This window comes from Coregonus lavaretus (genome assembly GCF_964263955.1).
Source record: "Coregonus lavaretus genome assembly, chromosome: 2".
NCBI lineage: Eukaryota > Metazoa > Chordata > Actinopteri > Salmoniformes > Salmonidae > Coregonus > Coregonus lavaretus.
The window spans coordinates 39,652,513-39,669,942 of NC_139989.1; the positions used below are offsets into that span (position 1 = coordinate 39,652,513).

The following is a 17,430-nucleotide window of genomic DNA, read 5'->3' on the forward strand; positions in this document are numbered from 1 at the left end:
CAGTGACCTCAGCTCCCCTACACACACTCCAGTGACCTCAGCTCCCCTACACACACTCCAGTGACCTCAGCTCCCCTACACACACTCCAGTGACCTCAGCTCCCCTACACACACTCCAGTGACCTCAGCTCCCCTACACACACTCCAGTGACCTCAGCTCCCCTACACACACTCCAGTGACCTCAGCTCCCCTACACACACTCCAGTGACCTCAGCTCCCCTACACACACCCCAGTGACCTCAGCTCCCCTACACACACCCCAGTGACCTCAGCTCCCCTACACACACTCCAGTGACCTCAGCTCCCCTACACACACTCCAGTGACCTCAGCTCCCCTACACACACTCCAGTGACCTCAGCTCCCCTACATACACTCCAGTGACCTCAGCTCCCCTACACACACCCCAGTGACCTCAGCTCCCCTACACACACCCCAGTGACCTCAGCTCCCCTACACACACTCCAGTGACCTCAGCTCCACTACACACACCCCCACAGCTCCCCAAATACATTATCAACACTAGACGTCACAACCAATAACAAGAAATGACCAAATTAGTTGTTTAAAACACCAGACAAACAGAGCGGTAATGAGAGGTAGCGTTGATGGCACATACATAATCTACAGGGGTATGGAGGGGAGATAGAGATAGATAGAGTATCTGTGCCATTATAGCGTCTATGACAGCATGGGCAGCGACATTGAGGTACTAAGGTAGTAAATGTTATTCTTCATTGGCTGATCGCTCCCAACTCATAGGAATCCCCACCCAGTTGACTACTTTAAATGGTGGAAGCCCTCAATGGCAATGTCCATGTTAAAATGGGTTATATCAATGATGAGTCATCTATCTTTCTCTATGGGCTGTCCAGAGACCTGAGTGGACTCTCAGGCCATGCTGGAAACATGCTTGTATTTACATTACATCTGTGTGCAAATATAGGAAACTCAAATAGCCCTGTGAGTGGGCCCAAACTCCCCAAGTTTCAGTTGGAGCTGATGTATATTACGCAACAGTGTGTGCGTGTGTGTGTGATGCATCCTTGTGTGTGTGCGTGCATGTATGTGTGTGACACATATACTCAGTGTGCTCTGAGAATGAAATGAGAGCCATTCTGCTTGGAGTTTAGTGTGTACAGAGTCAGACTTATTATACTAATGATTGAAATGTCCCTTAGCAACAAATCCGATGATGTTGTCAATAATAACAACAAATTCTTCATTTAAGTTTCTCTTTTTCGGCAGAGGGTGGATTCAATGAAAGAAATACTGTTGATAAACCATTCACAATAATAAAATAACTAAACAAAAATAAAAACAATACAACTAAATGACTTCATACCGGTTGTGGAGAGTGCTCTTCAAAAATCTTTGTTAGAATTATGACCAAATGAAAATACATGCTTGAATTGAATGACATTTCTTTCTTTTTTTCATACAATATTGTAACAGTCATTTTTTGCACTTATAACTAGTCTGTTTTACATATACGTACAGAGACAAACTGAAAAAAGGTAACTGACATGCAGTTTGCATGCTAAAAACAAAAAACAAAAAAACAATCACAACCATTATTAACATTTCACATTATAGCTATCTGAAATAAAACAGGAGGAAATGAATGGAATTAAACCATCAGAAATGTCAAAAGGGGCGGCGTTCTTTTGTTGGTGTCGGGGTTAGAGATTGAGGGTCACGACTGCTGGCCGCTCCATTGGCTCTCCATCGGTCGCCGCAGCAGCTCCTCAACGTGTCGCGCCACGTCCATGGTGTCATCCAAGTCAAAGTCACCGTCCGCATCTAACATGGAGTCACTCCTGCCACAACACAGGGACCAGTTAGTAACACAGGCCATCAGACCTCACACACACACACACATATGTAATCTATACTCACATAGGTGGGTATATGCCGTAGGTTTGAGGGTGACTGACAGTAGGGGAGGCTCCGTGATCCATGTAGGTGGGGTTTGCTGCTGGGTCAAGATTGGCCGTGGTGAACCTGCAGGTCCAGACAAACAGACAGACAGACACGCACACGAGTCAGAGAACATCACTCCAAACGCTAGCTTTGTGGGTTACCAGGGCAACCTTCATCATCATCCCTCACCATCACCCCCTCCTCCTGCTCCTCCTCTGCTTCATTAATTACCAGTCCCTTTGAGCAGCAGTAGCAGGTTAGGCAGGGTGCTGGGCAGCATCCCCTGGAGCCCTCCCACTGAGAGGCCCACAGCCCCTTGGTAACAATAGGGACCCTGCTAACTCATTACCCAGACTAACATTACTAAGTGTAGTGATGAGAGGGACAGAGGCACCCTCAGGCCCGCGGATACTTGGCTCTAATTGGTTCCTCCATCTGGAGTGAAGACCTAATGGTTGATCTGCATTCAGGCCCCATTGTTAGGTGATTAAATCAGCCCTGTTGCCACAGAGAGAGAGAAGGAGAGAGAGAGAGACTTACTCTGGTACCACTTGTTTGATCTGCGGTTTCACGTATCCATCCACTGCTTTGGCTGTAAGAGAGAAAGGCAAGTGAAGGAGAGACAGCGAGAATCGTTATGTTCAGACTGCAGATATGGTCCACATTCACAGGTTCCTCAGTGTGGTTGTACAGCCTCAATCGGACCAAATTGCAACAGATATAGAAGAGATAATTATATGTCATCAATTATTTTTATAGAGATTAATAGAGGTTAGGTACATACACAGGGGTGGTGTGTAGTATTTGGAAAAGACCTCATCCTTGGGTCTGTCTGGGTAGAGGAACAGGAGGTGGTTGAGGTCACTGATGCGGTCAGCCAGAGAGCGGATGGAGAAGTCTTTGGTTGTGTAGGGCATGAGGTTCCACACCATCCTCTCCCCTGGAAACATAGACACACTTATTATAGTTCCACTTGGCTATTATTACAGACCTTCTCCGTCAAATATTAATTTATTGACTAACTGACTAACTGACAAAATAATGAATTGATTGATCGATTGATTGGTTGGTTGATTGATTGTCAGTACCTGGTTTGTTGGGATTCTCAGCCACCCAGGCGATGGTGATCCCTCCGATCTCAGAGTCGCTGAAGCGGAGCAGGAAGGTCCCGTTGGGTTTGGACATCAACATGTCCTGGGCCTGCTGCTTGTTCACAAAGCCCAGTATTGCCCTGCACATAGAGAATGGAGGAAGGAAGAGAGAGCGAGAGAAGGGGAGAGACAGAGAGAGGAAAGACACAGACAGACATATGCACAGAGAATAAAAAGCCCAGGAGAAGGAGGACATAAGGAGGACATAAGGAGGACAGAAGGAGGACAGAAGGAGGACAGAAGGAGGACAGAAGGAGGACAGAATGAGGACAGAAGGAGGACAGAAGGAGGACAGAAGGAGAGAGATAGACAAAGATACATTGTTACATACATTGTCATGCCGCCCCCTTCACTTACAATCCTTTTATCCTCTTGACCCATTACAGGTATGGATACATATCTCCAGCCCCTGTGGTTGCTATGGTAAAGCCATGTCCATGGTGGGGAGGGCCTTTTGGTAGGCTCGTTGAGATTTAAAAAGCAATCAAAATGTAAGGCTGCAACGGCAGGGGGTCTTAAGAGGAAAATATACCAAGTGCACTCTATCAAGACTCACTAAAGAAAGCACATTACAGCTGACATTCAAACGACAACAAAAAGGAGCCTTTAGTTTAGTTGAGACATTTTCTCTGTCCATTTCCCTGTCTACTTGGGTAGTATGTGTACGCAGCAGGCATCTGATGTAGCACTAATACACAATCCAAGTCAAACCTCATTTCCACAGGTTATTATGGAGTAGACATTCTAGGATTATAGACATTTCAAAAAATAATTTTTACCCATCATTCCAGTGTGGTTTGAGATGTTTTTTCGTGAGTTCCATGACCCCATCAAACCACTGCCAGAACGTGAAATTCCTGCCAGGCAGACTCTCCTGTAGGGTAGAGGGATTGGGTTTGATACAGTCAATAAACAATTTGTTTTCTGTCTTTAATCGCACTAACCTCCCCTCACACATACAGAGTAGAGTAGAGCAGCAAACACAATAGACAGTCAGTCAGTGAGATATGTTCCCCAGAGTTCAGCTGACCCCCTTACATCCATCCATCCATCCATCCATCCAGTTCAGATCAGTATAACTGTTGCAGCAATGCAGAGAGTACACTGGGTTATTGTGTTTATGTGTGTGTGCTCGTGTGTGTGTGTGTGTGTGTGTGTGTGTGTGTGTGTGTGTGTGTGTGTGTGTGTGTGTGTGGGAGAGAGTTTGTAAGTATGTGTGTGTGTGTGTGTGTGTGTGTGTGTGCGTGTGTGTGTGTGTGCATGTGTGTGTGTGTGTGTGTGTGTGTGTGTGTGTGTGTGTGTGTGTGTGTGTGTGTGTGTGTGTGTGCATACGCGCGTGTGCACACACGTGTGCAAGTGTGTGTGTATCAGTGAGTGAGTTCTGAGGTGCATGTTCCTGTTCCTGTTTCTAGGCCCTCTCTCTCTCTAATGAGGCTGATGCTCTGTGGTGAATGAGGTCTGAATGTGAGTGTGCTCTCTGTCATCAGTGGCTGGTTAGAGGGAGCCAATGAGGCTTGGGGCTGAATTAGCCCTTCCTGTCTGGACAAACAGGCCCATTAACCAGACCTGAGGACCTCACGGCCAGCCGACTAGAGCTAATCAGACTAAATGGCACCATATTCCCTACATAGTGCACTACTTTTGACCAAGGCCTAGTGAACTATGTAGGGAATATGGTGCCATTTGGGACGCAGCCTCCAAGAGAAACACATAACACTAGATACTCGCTCAGCCCGAGGAGAGCAGATCTGAATGCAGATATAGAGGAATCATTACTCTGAACACGTGAAGGAACACCAAAGATGTAAACTATGTCTGCAGTGGCAAATACTCACATCTAAATAATATACACACAAACCAGGGATGGTAAAAACTCTACAATAGATTCCCTCTGAGTATCAAAGAGATGATATCACCACTCTGCAAGCACTTTTTCCTAATGCAGAGGTCAGGTTTTGTAGTCCACTGGTCACTAGTCATGGGGTGTGTCCCACATGGCACCCTATTCTCTACATAGTGCACTAATTTTGATCAGGGCCCATAAGGTTCTTGTCAAAAGATGGGCCCTGGTCAAAAGTAGTGCACTACATAGGGAATATAGTGACATTTGAGATGCAGCCATGGTCTTACCCTGTTGAACTGGGACCAGGTCATGGTCATGCCGCGGTAGTCATCAGGGTTGATGCTGGAGCTACTGAAGGCTTTCTGGGCCAGGAAGACCAGGTTCTCCTCTGAGAGTCCACGGTTACTCTGCACCTCCGCCTTGTACTTCATGTTGAGGGTCTCACACAGCTGGGGCCACAGCACCTTGTCAGGCACTATGAAGGGCACCCGACCCTGGGGAGGAGGAGAGAAGACCAGGGAAACGCCAGAATGTCCATCAAGACAAAAACAAAACAATGTAATGTATTAAAGACATCATCACACACACACACACGATGTGATGATCAAACTGAATTTACCGGTTCGGCAAAAGCGTTGTCCCATAGCACCGTTGCTGTGGCGTTATTGTCTTGGCTACCGTGGACGATCACTACCACAGGAAGTGATAACGTCTGACAGAGAGAGAGAGAGAGCGAGAGCGAGAGAAGAAAAAGGTCAGGGGTCATTACAAAGACAATGATGTGCATGTGTATCACATATCGTCTGAAGGCAACTCATGTAAAACCTATTTTCACTTTAACCTACTGTACAGCGCTTTGTGTTCCAACTAAACAATCCATATAATTCGGAGAGATACATGAACAAATGTGTTTTGGGAGTAGGGGAGCATACAGCGCATTCGGAAAGCATTCAGACCACTTGACTTCTTCCACATTTTGTTACGTTACAGCCTTATTATAAAATTGATTAAATCGTTTTTCCCCCTCATTAATCTACACACAATACCCCATAATGATAAAGCAAAAACAGGTTCTTAGAAATGTGAGCAAATTTACATAAGTATTCAGACCCTTTACTCAGTACTTTTGGCAGCGATTACAGCCTTGAGTCTTATTGGGTATGACGCTACAAGGTTGTCACACCTGTATTAGGGGAGTTTCTCCCATTCTTCTCTGCAGATCCTCTCAAGCTCTGTCAGGTTGGATGGGAAGCGTCGCTGCACAGCTATTTTCAGGTCTCTCCAGAGATGTTCAAATCGGGTTCAGGTCCGGGCTCTGTCTGGGCCACTCAAGGACATTCAGAGACTTGTCCCGAAGCCACTCCTGCATTGTCTTGGCTGTGTGCTTAGGGTCATTGTCCTGTTGGAAGGTGAACCTTAGCCCCAGTCTGAGGTCCTGAGCGCTCTGGAGCAGGTTTTCATCAAGGATCTCTCTGTACTTTGCTCCGTTCTCCCAGTCCCTGCCGCTGAAAAACATCCCCACAGCATGATGCTGCCACCACCATGCTTCACCGTAGGGATGGTGCCAGGTTTCCTCCAGACGTGACGCTTGCCATTCAGGCCAAAGAGTTCAATCTTGGTTTCATCAGACCAGAGAATCTTGTTTCTCATGGTCTGAGAATCCTTTAGTTGCCTTTTGGCAAACTCCAAGCAGGCTGTCATGTGCCTTTTACTGAGGAGTGGCTTCCGTCTGGCCACTCTACCATAAAGGCCTGATTGGTGGAGTGCTGCAGAGATGGTTGTCCTTCTGGAAGGTTCTCCCATCTCCACAGAGGAACTCTAGAGCTCTGTCAGAGTGACCATCGGGTTCTTGGTCACCTCCCTGACCAAGGCCCTTCTCCCCCGATTGCTCAGTTTGGCCGGGCGGCCAGCTCTAGGAAGAGTCTTGGTGGTTCCAAACTGCTTCCATTTAAGAATGATGGAGGCCACTGTGTTCTTGGGGACCTTCAATGCTGGATACACCTTTTGTTACCCTTCCCCAGATCTGTGCCTCGACACAATCCTGTCTCGGAGCTCTACGGACAATTCCTTTGACCTCGTGGCTTGGTTTTTGCTCTGACATGCACTGATAACTGTGGGACCTTATATAGACAGGTGTGTGCCTTTCCAAATCATGTCCAATCAATTTAATTTACCACAGGTGGACTCCAATTAAGTTGTAGATACATCAAGGATGATCAATGGAAACAGGATGCACTTGAGCTCAATTTCGAGTCTCATAGCAAAGGGTCTGAATACTTATGTAAATAAGGTATTTGTAAAAACCAGTTTTCACTTTGTCATTATGGGGTATTGTGTGTAGATTGATGAGGATTTGTATTTATTTAATCATTTTTAGAATAAATCTGTAACGTAACAAAATGTGGAAAAAGTCAAGGGGTCTGAATACTTTCCGAATGCACTGTATATGTTTCCTGTACCATTGACAATGTGTGTAGGAGTAAGGTCAAGGTCATTTTTCATGTGTGACATAGCTTTCAGAATGATTACTACTCATAATATGTTCACTGAAGGAGCAGGGTAAGGAATAGGTGTAGTGACTGGAGCCACCCTCTGCGGGTCGACGACAACTGGATGCATCTAGTTTTCTGGGGAAATGGAAAGAGAGCTTGTGACGTGACTTCCCCTTTTGGACATTAACAAGGCGACACTCCATCTTAACTCCTCCTCCACATTTACTGTATTGGTTCAACAGTACAGAAGATAACCTCCCCCGACATTTGACATTTCTCGTCAGGACCACAAAGAAAGAAAAGCCGCTGAGGCGTTAGGTTGGACTAGAGCCAACAGCTCATCTTGGGATAGTCCACCACTCTGCTCATCTCTTCTTAAGTCTTATCAATACCGCACAAACAGATCTGGGACCAGGTTATCAGTTCTTACCTTAACCTGAAAGACCAGCTCATTACCCCCGACGCTGAACTGGGACTCAAACAGAATGGTAAACTTCTCCTCTGTCACAGACTCTGCCCCTCGCCGGTCCGAGCGCTTGATCCTCTTCAAAGACTACAGGAGGAGGCGGGGTCGGAGAGGAGGATCATGAGGGTTGAGGAGAGCAGCACAGCACACAAACATATTCTAGTCTATTCACTTTGAGGAGCTGTTCTCTGATCACACACACATACATGATTCCCTTTGATTCCATGAGCAGATTTAAAGGGATACTTTGGGATTTTGGCAATGAGGCCCTTTGTCTACTTCCCCAGAGTCAGCTGAACTCATGGATACCATTTTTATGTCTCTGTGTCCAGTATGAAGGAAGTTAGAGGTAGTTTCGCAAGCCAATGCGTATTTACTAGCATTCTACCTTTAACTTTCTTCATACTGGACACAGAGACATAAAAATGGTATCCACAAGTTCATTGCCAAATCCCGAAGTATCCATTTAAGCCAGAATTTACATGTAAATGATCCATGGAGGACCCAAGGGAACTCAAAACAGCGTGTGGGCTGAGTAACATGCTATCTGTATGGGTATGAACACAGAATGAGCATGCAGAATCTCCAAAAGCTTCTTGGACTCCAGTTAAGCTGGGGTTTGTCTCTGAAGAGAATCTTCTCTAGGTGTGGTATTACAGATTGAGACTCCCTGGTCCCATCTATCCTCTGCCCTGGTCCCATCCATCCTCTGCCCTGGTCCCATCCATCCTCTGCCCTGGTCCCATCCATCCTCTGCCCTGGTCCCATCCATCCTCTGCCCTCGTCCCATCCATCCTCTAACCTGGTCCCATCCATCCTCACCATGTTCCTGAAGTTGGCGCTGAGTGTTCCTGTGGCCTGGTGGTACTCCATCACACAGTTGTTGTTAAGGATCTCTCCACTGCTGTCACTGGGAGAGGGGGAAGGGAGGAGGAGGAGGAGGAGGACGACGAGAAAGAGGGAGGAGGAGGTTAGATGCTTCAGCAGATTTATTAATCATAGAGTCATGAAACTTTCACAGAACATGAAGAGGAATTACTAATTTCAATTTATGTGAGACAAGTTTTTTTCAGGATGCCAACGCTGACAATCTTGCAATATGCCACCCAGATTTGCCCCTGGGCAAGGGATAGGCTAACACTGCTATTATTTTAGTACTAGGAAGGAAATGGTGATTGAGATAACATTTATACACTAACTACTTTAGGGTTCTATTAGGTGTGTGGAATGTGGGACGCTCGAAAGTATCATCTAAATGTGGAATCTCCACTTGCTCCATGGATTCCACTGTGGCATTGATTGAGTTCCAGCCATGTGTCTGGCCTGTACTGTAGTAAGCGCTACAGAGTTTACAGTAGGTCATGAGTGGGGTTTGTAAAGCTCTGGCTGAAGAAGTGTTCTGGAGACCCAGAGGGTGTGCACATCTTTCTTCTATCCCAGCATTAACACACCTGACCAACTAATCATCAAGCCCTTGAGCTGAATCCCATGGACTAGGTTTGAAGAAAACAGGGCTAAGTCTTGTGTTATGCTTAAGGTTGCAGTAAAGCTACAGTAGATATCGGTGATGAGGGGGCTCTACGCTGTGACTTACTTCCTGGTGTTCTCGTTCTTGAGCAGGGCCTTGGCCTGCTGTTCACTAATGATGGTGGCCTTGACCTGCGGGGGGTTCATGTGCACATTGAGCTTCCCGCCCACTAGGAGGCGCACTGTGGCGGCAAACTTGGTCTGGGTCTTCAGCACCTGGGGAGGCTGCTTCTCTATGATAAAGGTGCTAGAGAGAGAGAGAGAGAGAGAGAGAGAGAGAGAGAGAGAGAGAGAGAGAGAGAGAGAGAGAGAGAGGGGGGGGGGGGGGGCAGGACAAACAGATTAGAGTCCGATGAAAGTGTAGAGGGTTGCTTTAAAGGAATAGTGCAACATTTTAGCTTACCCAGAGTCAATGTAATGACTCCAGAAACTAACTTCAACTTCCTTCAAACTGCACGCAGAGACATAAAAATGGTATCCATGATTTCATCTGACTCTTGGTTAGTAGAAAAAAAGGGTTTAATTGAAAACATTTAGCGCTATCCCTTTAACCAACAGATCACCACAGGGAATTCTGTCCATCACACACTACTGCCTATTAAGTCTATTTGACCTGCTTTTGAAAAGTACACAGTATGCAAGCTGTCAGCTCTCGATGCTCCCACACATAAACACACACAGACAGACGAACGCTAAACACACACAGACAGCATGACACTCATTCATTCAGGCACAGAGGGCTTTTGAGTAGAGAACGCCGCTTGTGTTTTAGGATTGGCTGACAATACTAAATATTCTCAACTCTGTGAGCAGGCAGTGATGAGATACTCTCCCTCCCCCCTAGCCTCCCTCCCAGGCGCCTGCTAGAAGTTTAGGGGGAACAGTAGAGAGGATGTGGGTGTGGTTTCGCTGGAGAGCAGGAAAGAGCGAGTTTAGAGGAGAGGAAACACCAGCGCAGTAGTATGGACTTTAAAAGGAGTGTTACGCTCTCAACGCTCCCCCATCTGTGGCCTAACAGACATCATTCTGACAATGACACAGCTTCTCAGTGCATTATCGGTCTCTGTGGGGACCACAGCTGGGATAGGGAGAGAGCAGAGGGTTCTGGGAGCACTCAGAAGACTTCCTGATCCAGTCAGTGAGGCTGGCGGACTGATACGGGCTGACAGACAGTGCTCCCAGGGCTACAACACTCTTCCATGGAACTCAAGCTAACTTTCTGAGCCGGTGTGACTTTCTCCCCCTCTCCCCATCATTGTAGACTCTTCATCTCTAGTCTCAAACACTTTTTGTCACTTTAGCTCTCGTATCGACCCACTTTAATCTCCCTTTTGCCTCCATCGCTGAAACCCTTCTTTCTTTCATTTAATGTCTTTGAAACTCTGTTCTCTACTCCTCCTCCTCGTACTGTATGTTCCTCTCCTTTTTGAAACCGTTCACTCTCCCTCCTGTTTTCCTTCTCCTCTCAGATCTATAGCAGGCCTCCCTCTCTCCTCCCTCCATCTCTCCCTCCTTGTAGGGTTGAGGGTAAATGCAGGCTGACTGGGGTTGTGTTTGTGTGTTCATTGGCAGGTTCAGCAGGGGTTGGGAGCAGAGCTGGGCTGGGCTGGTGGAGGAACTATCAGCAGCTTGCTCCCCCTGCCCCGGAACAACCCAGCTTGGGCTCAGCACAGAGTCAAATACACACGCGCTTTGCTGTTCCACAGAGTCACATAACCGGGCTCCTGTGATGTGCGGTGGTGAGTCATTTCTAATGTAATTCTGGTAATAAATGTAATCTCGCGCTCGATTGACCACATAAGGAGTCAGGGGTTGTGTCAGTAGGATAGGGCTTATATAAGGGTTCATGCTGAATAACAGTTCAGTTGTTCTCCATTCAGTCAGAGAAGATGGGGGGTGTAAACATGACTACAGAGTAGCACTCACACTGAAGATAAGTGACTCCATAAGAGGTTCACATTTACACACACCCACATTCCAGCTCAAAGCCACACACTCACACTCACACACACACACACAAATGAATGCAAATGCGCTCACACCTGGTGACCAGTGCTGAGATGATGTCTGTGATGGTGCTGTTGAGGTCGTTCAGTAGCTCTTCGATGGGGCCAGGGATGGGCAGCTGTTGTCTCAGGTGTTCTGCTCTCCTGATCTGCTGCCTGTTCTGCCAGATAGTCTCTGCCAACTTCTCACACCTGAGTCACACACACACACGAGTGAGCACGCACGCACACACACGCACACACACACACACACAGAGAGAGAGACACGCACACAGAGGGAAACATACACACACACACAGAGACACATAAAACATTTTACACAATCATTGGACCGTTGCGGATTCTACAGGATTAGCATTGAAAACGTGACCAGCACTCAAGTAATAAAGTAGTTGTAGATCATTTGAAAAACGTTTAAATGAATAGAATGACAGGAAAACAGTCATGCTATGTGTTTGCTGAGTAGTTAGCTGAAATTCACTACGATTGTGTTTATTTTCCACTTTGATGGCAAACTTTCTGTACTGCTAACATTCACTTTTAGTCATTTCCGCTCACATTGCTAGTCCTATTATTTAGAACTCTTCCCCATTGTTGCAAAGAGTTATGGGATATTATAATCCCGTTGTCTTAACCTAGACTACAGCAATCTTCCCAACTACACCCCATGTAAAACCAGCAGTATCCAATAGCCAGCTTGTTAACTTGGTGGCCCCTGCCCTTTGATCAATAATAGACATATACGATCTCTGTGAGGGATAGAGGGGGTCTCACCAGGACTGCAGGATGTCCAGCCCCCCCTCCGGAGGACCCCCGTTGCCGGCCAGCTGTTGCCGTCTCTTCCAGTGGATCAGCTCGTCATCCAGGATGATGGTCTGCTGCTTCCTCAGCAGCTGTAGGCTCTTCTGGTGCTTCTCTGCCAGGTCCTAGGGACACAGGTATGTAGGCACACACACACACACACACACACACAGTCAGGCAGGTAAACACACACATACGTACGCACGCACACACACCGATAAGAATGTACCCATATATTAGCATGTTATTCATATTCTCCAATCAATATACATCCCCAGCTTTTATATCCTGAAGGCATGAGTTCCCTCCAGATATCTGAGCCTACTTTCCTCTCCTGTCTTCATAGCTTTAAATAATTACAAATATAATTCTACTGCAGTTCACTACCAATAATATAATAATAATAATAATAATAATACCAGTTTGTAATCATGTAGTGTGTGTGTGTGTGTGTGTGTGTACGTGTGTGTGTTTCAGTATGTGTGTGTATGCAGTATAAAAAGTAGTGTACCAGTCTGTATTTCTGTAGTGTGTTGGCCTCCCGGGTGAGCCAGGCCTCCACGGTGGCTCTCTTGCTCAGTAAGGTGGGCTCCCTCAGCTGTCTGTCAGCAGGGGGCAGTGTGGCCAGGCTGGTCAACTGGGCTGCATGGGGGCGAAGAGAGGGAGAGGGAGAGTGATTGGAGAAGGACAGGACAGGAGAGACGGGGATGTCAGCAAACTTCACATAAACACACCTGTCTTTTACTTTGCAGACCACACACACACACACACACACACACAGACACCCACCTACAAACCCACACGTCATTCTGCCCTATAAAGCTGAGGGCAGCTGGGGTTGATGACCCAGGGTGTTGTGGCTAGGAGGGGGACCAGGGCAAGGCTGACTCACCCTGGATGCGGAGGCTCTCCTGGTACTGGATGATGAAGTACTCCTGGTTGTGCTGGAGCTTTCTCAGGTCGTTCTCTGTGTCCTGGGTCAGCAGACGCAGCTCCTCGAACACCTGGTTGATCTGCTGGTACTTCTGGGACATGCTGTCCATTATCCCGCCCACTGGGGAGCTCGACTGCCAATCAGAGAGAGGAGAGAGAGGTGAGAGGGCTGTGCCGGTAAACAATGCAGGCTTTGATGATTTGCAGGAACTAGCTAGTATGGTGTTGAGCATTTCATCATCATTACATGGAGCAGAAAGACTCAAACTGACAGAACCTGAAATCACCCTGTGCCTCTTTAACACAAACTCAATGACCCCTGCTCGTGTTATTCAACAGTAATCTAATGACCATAACCAGCAGTGATCACCACTGACTGAACATGTGAGACCGTGGAGAGGGAAATGCATTTCCGTATCGTGGGCAGACACAGCCCATGGCTTGTTAAAGCTGGGGACGTGAGCACTGTGAAGACAGTCTGAATAAACAGGAGGGAATGCAATCATGTAGAATATGCAATCCTGTGATAGGAGAAGCCTGGCAGGACTGGAAATCAATTGAACACTGGGTTTATTGATATTCAGATGTTTTATGGACCACCGGCTTTATGGTTTTATAACCCTTGTTATAAAACATCACATTTCTTCACCTCCACACCAGGCCTACAGCATTGCTGGTTAATGAGAAATTCAAAGTTTAGGTTATCTGACTAGGTGTGTGTGTGAAGGTTTGTGCTATGTGTGTGTGTGTGTGCGTGTGCGTGTATTTGTGTGGTTGTTAACAGGTTTACGTATGTCTGAGGGAAAATTGAGAGTAAACAGCCTTTGATGTCGGCAGAGAGGCAGCAAAGTGGCCCCCAATGGCTGTGATATCCATAATGTCATGCAATTGGCCATTTTATGTTAAACATCTCTGTGTGGTGTTTACACAGTGTGGGTGTCTGCAATGTCTATAGAAGGTGTGTGGGTATTTCCATATTATTTTCTTATTATTTCTGTGTGTGTGTGTGTGTGTGTGTGTGTGTGTGTGTGTGTGTGTGTGTGCATAAGATGATTGTGATGATTGAGATTATTGTGGACTGCAGGAAAATGAAGAGGCACGCCCCCATTCTCATCGATGGGGCTGTAGTGGAGCAGGTTGAGAACTTCTATTTCCTTGATGTCCACATCACCAACAAACTAACATGGTCCAAGCACACCAAGACAATCGTGTAGAGGGCACGACAAAACCTATTCCCCCTAAGGAGGGGAATGGGTCCTCAGATCCTCAAAAGGTTCTACAACTGCACCAGAGAGCATCCTGACTGGTTGCATCACTGCCTGGTATGGCAACTGCTCGGCCTCCGACCGCAGGGCACTACAGAGGGCCAAGCTTCCTGCCATCCAGGACCTCTATACCAGGCGGTGTCAGAGGAAGGCCCTAAAAATGGTCAAAGACTCCAGCCACTCTAGTTATAGACTGTTCTCTCTGCTACCGCACGGCAAGCGGTACCAGAGCACTAAGTCTAGGTCCAAGAGGCTTCTAAACAGCTTCTACCGCCAAGCCATAACATCTAATCAAATGGCTACCCAGACTATTTGCATTGCCTCCCCCACTAACCGGTGCCCCCGCACATTGACTCGGTATTGTTATTTTTACTGCTGCTCTTTAATTATTTGTTATTTATTTCGTATTATTTTTGGGGTGATTTTTGGGGGTATTCTTTCTTATAACTGCATTGTTGGTTAATGGCTTGTAAGTAAGCATTTCACTGTAAGGTCTACAACTGTTGTATTTGGCACATGTGACTAATATAATTTGATTTGATAAGAGCAACATGTGTCTTTTATATGCATACCTGTGAAACAAGCTTCCCAGGTGTGTGGGAGTAGGAATGGATGTTGGAGAGTGTGCGATTCATACTCACATTAGAGGCCTCTCGAACTAGCCTCTGCTCCGTGTACAGGATGTGTTTGATGCATCTCACCAGCTCCAGAGGACAGCGGTCATACGTGCTCTGAAAGACAAGGACCACGTGCTGCCTTGTTAGGCCTGTTAACTGTGTTAGCCACTGACTGGCAGTACGGCCCTGCACACGACACTGACCAATTTAGCCCGCTCCCGCGCCGCGGCACGCTAACGCTCTAAAGCCCACTCCCTGAGCCTAGCTAAACCCAATTAGACTAATGAGATCCTTCTCTCAAGTGCAGACGACTTGGTCTCACATCCACTGGCTACATTTCCCTTCCTTTCTCTCTTTTCTCTCTCTCTAAACTCCGGTCCTCAAGTACTCCCAAAAGCACACATTTTGTTGTAGCCCCAGACAAAAACACCTTATTCAACTCATCGAAGGCTTGATGATTAATTGACAAGTTGAATTAGATGTGCTTGTCCAGGTCTACAACAAACATTTGTGCTGTTGGGGGTACTGGAGGACTGGAGTTGGGAAACAGTGCTCTAAATCCCTCTCTCATGCACGCATACACACACCAAGGCACCATGCGGGGTTGAAAGACTGCATTGTATGCCTACAGAGTGTTATGTTGACAAGATGCCTCCTTCTCCCACTGTGGAAGGTGATAGGAGACAGCTTGTTCCTCTGAACCCTGTCCATAAGGGTGAATACAAACACACTGAGATCCCTGAGTGAAAAGCTCAATCATAAAAGGCAACACTGCCTGTTTACCGTAGCCCAGTATTGTCCACCCTTTGTTTTTCTTCATATAGACACACTGACCAGAGCAGGCTGTTCTCACATACTGTTTTTTTTTTATTTCTAAGTACTTTGGGTTGGGGTTTATGGATATGACCCTGTTGCCAATGAGGCTGTGATAACTAACATTTAGCTGAGTTTGGTATCAGTATAATTGAAATAATAATCACCACGATTCGGTTGGTACAGTTGGCTATAAGGTTATCATAACGTTGTGAGTTTATTGGGTTTATACTGGCTTTATTAACACTGTTCAGCTAGCTAGTTAGGTGTGGAGGTTTTTGTGAGGGCACTGGCTCTGTGCTCTGCTCACATACACTGGGTATCTGTGCACAGTATCTCTCACCTTCATACCGGTACTGCCCATCTGTCTCACCTTTCTCTAGCTAGCTTTCTGTGGAGGTTCGTGAGGGCCCTTGGTCTACTGGTTCAATGTGTCTCACCTTGAGCTGGCTGGCATAGTGTCCCAGTTTAATCTTGAGCAGGAAGCCGTCCTCTCCCACCTGATGCTCAGCCTTGTTCTGCAGCTCCTGGATCAGGCTGTCCAGCAGACGCTTGGCCTTAAACTCCTCCTGGGGGTTCTCTAGATCGATCACATCCCTGGCACAGGGACATATAAAATGCTTAGCGATATCCTATATGTACATACATGCAGAACAGAGCAGCCACACCTTCACTCAAGCACATACACAGGGACAGTGACTTTACACACTTGCTACCACATTGCTCTCAGGCTACGACACCTCGATGGCCCCTGCTACTACTGTGACTGTGATTGAACCGAATGTGAGGGTTATCGGGTGAGACATGTCTTTCTGTCAGGTAGAGTGGTGTGCTTTGTGCTGCACTCACCAGAGTTGGCCCTCAAGCCACTGGGACAGGTAGTGGCGCACCTCGATGGGGAAGTGCTGTCCATAGAGAGACTGCATCTGGTGCAGCGCATCCCCCTGGAGCTGCTGGGCCTGGATCCACACTGCCATCTTGCACAACCTGGGGGAGGCAGGGTGGGGGAGGGAGAGAGAGAGAGAGAGAGAGAGAGAGAGAGAGAGAGAGAGAGAGAGAGAGAGAGAGAGAGAGAGAGAGAGAGAGAGAGAGAGAGAGAGAGAGAGAGAGAGAGAGAGAGAGAGAGAGAGAGAGAGAGAGAGAGAGAGAGAGAGAGAGAGAGAGAGAGAGAGAGAGAGAGAGAGAGAGAGAGAGAGAGAGATGAGAAGAGAAGAGAAGAGAAGGGGGATGGGTGGAGCAGATTTGAAGAGAGAGGTGAAAGAGAGAAATGAGAGAGTAGGGTGAGCAGATCTGAAGTGACATGGAAAATGTACAGAAGGTTTTCAATCAAAAGAGGAGAGCATCAGTTTGAGTTGACTAAAAGTGAAAGAAGCTTCTTTGAGACAGATGATGTATCTGACTGACACGGCCACAGAGCAGTTGGACTGGTTGTGTTTGACAGCTGTAGTTGGGCAGTTTGTTTCGCTCTGGAGGAGTTGAGAGTCCAAACATTCTGCTTTGTGTTGAGTCAACAGCTGCATGAGGGAGCGGATCTGGGTCAAATACACATGTCAAATACCTTCTTCGCTTGGAGAAAAGTCAGCAGACTTCCTTG

The 17,430-nt window shown here is 47.0% G+C and overlaps 1 protein-coding gene across 1 annotated transcript in view; it reads right to left on the reverse strand.

Moving 5' to 3' along the window:
• Positions 1–1,333: 1,333 nt before the first annotated feature.
• Positions 1,334–17,430, reverse strand: part of LOC311102390 (signal transducer and activator of transcription 5B-like) — a 73,798-nt gene continuing 57,701 nt past the window's right edge. The window contains exons 3-20 of the mRNA XM_084143718.1: positions 16,686–16,823; positions 16,277–16,433; positions 15,048–15,137; positions 13,101–13,275; positions 12,720–12,850; positions 12,182–12,333; positions 11,444–11,599; positions 9,469–9,648; positions 8,697–8,784; positions 7,839–7,961; positions 5,536–5,628; positions 5,204–5,410; positions 3,853–3,947; positions 3,011–3,153; positions 2,707–2,862; positions 2,463–2,514; positions 1,899–2,003; positions 1,334–1,819 (exon numbers count right to left, since the gene is read on the reverse strand). Coding sequence (XP_083999844.1) covers positions 1,696–1,819; positions 1,899–2,003; positions 2,463–2,514; positions 2,707–2,862; positions 3,011–3,153; positions 3,853–3,947; positions 5,204–5,410; positions 5,536–5,628; positions 7,839–7,961; positions 8,697–8,784; positions 9,469–9,648; positions 11,444–11,599; positions 12,182–12,333; positions 12,720–12,850; positions 13,101–13,275; positions 15,048–15,137; positions 16,277–16,433; positions 16,686–16,823 — 2,365 coding nt within the window. The 3' untranslated portion in view covers positions 1,334–1,695. The remainder of the gene's footprint in view (positions 1,820–1,898; positions 2,004–2,462; positions 2,515–2,706; positions 2,863–3,010; positions 3,154–3,852; positions 3,948–5,203; positions 5,411–5,535; positions 5,629–7,838; positions 7,962–8,696; positions 8,785–9,468; positions 9,649–11,443; positions 11,600–12,181; positions 12,334–12,719; positions 12,851–13,100; positions 13,276–15,047; positions 15,138–16,276; positions 16,434–16,685; positions 16,824–17,430) is intronic.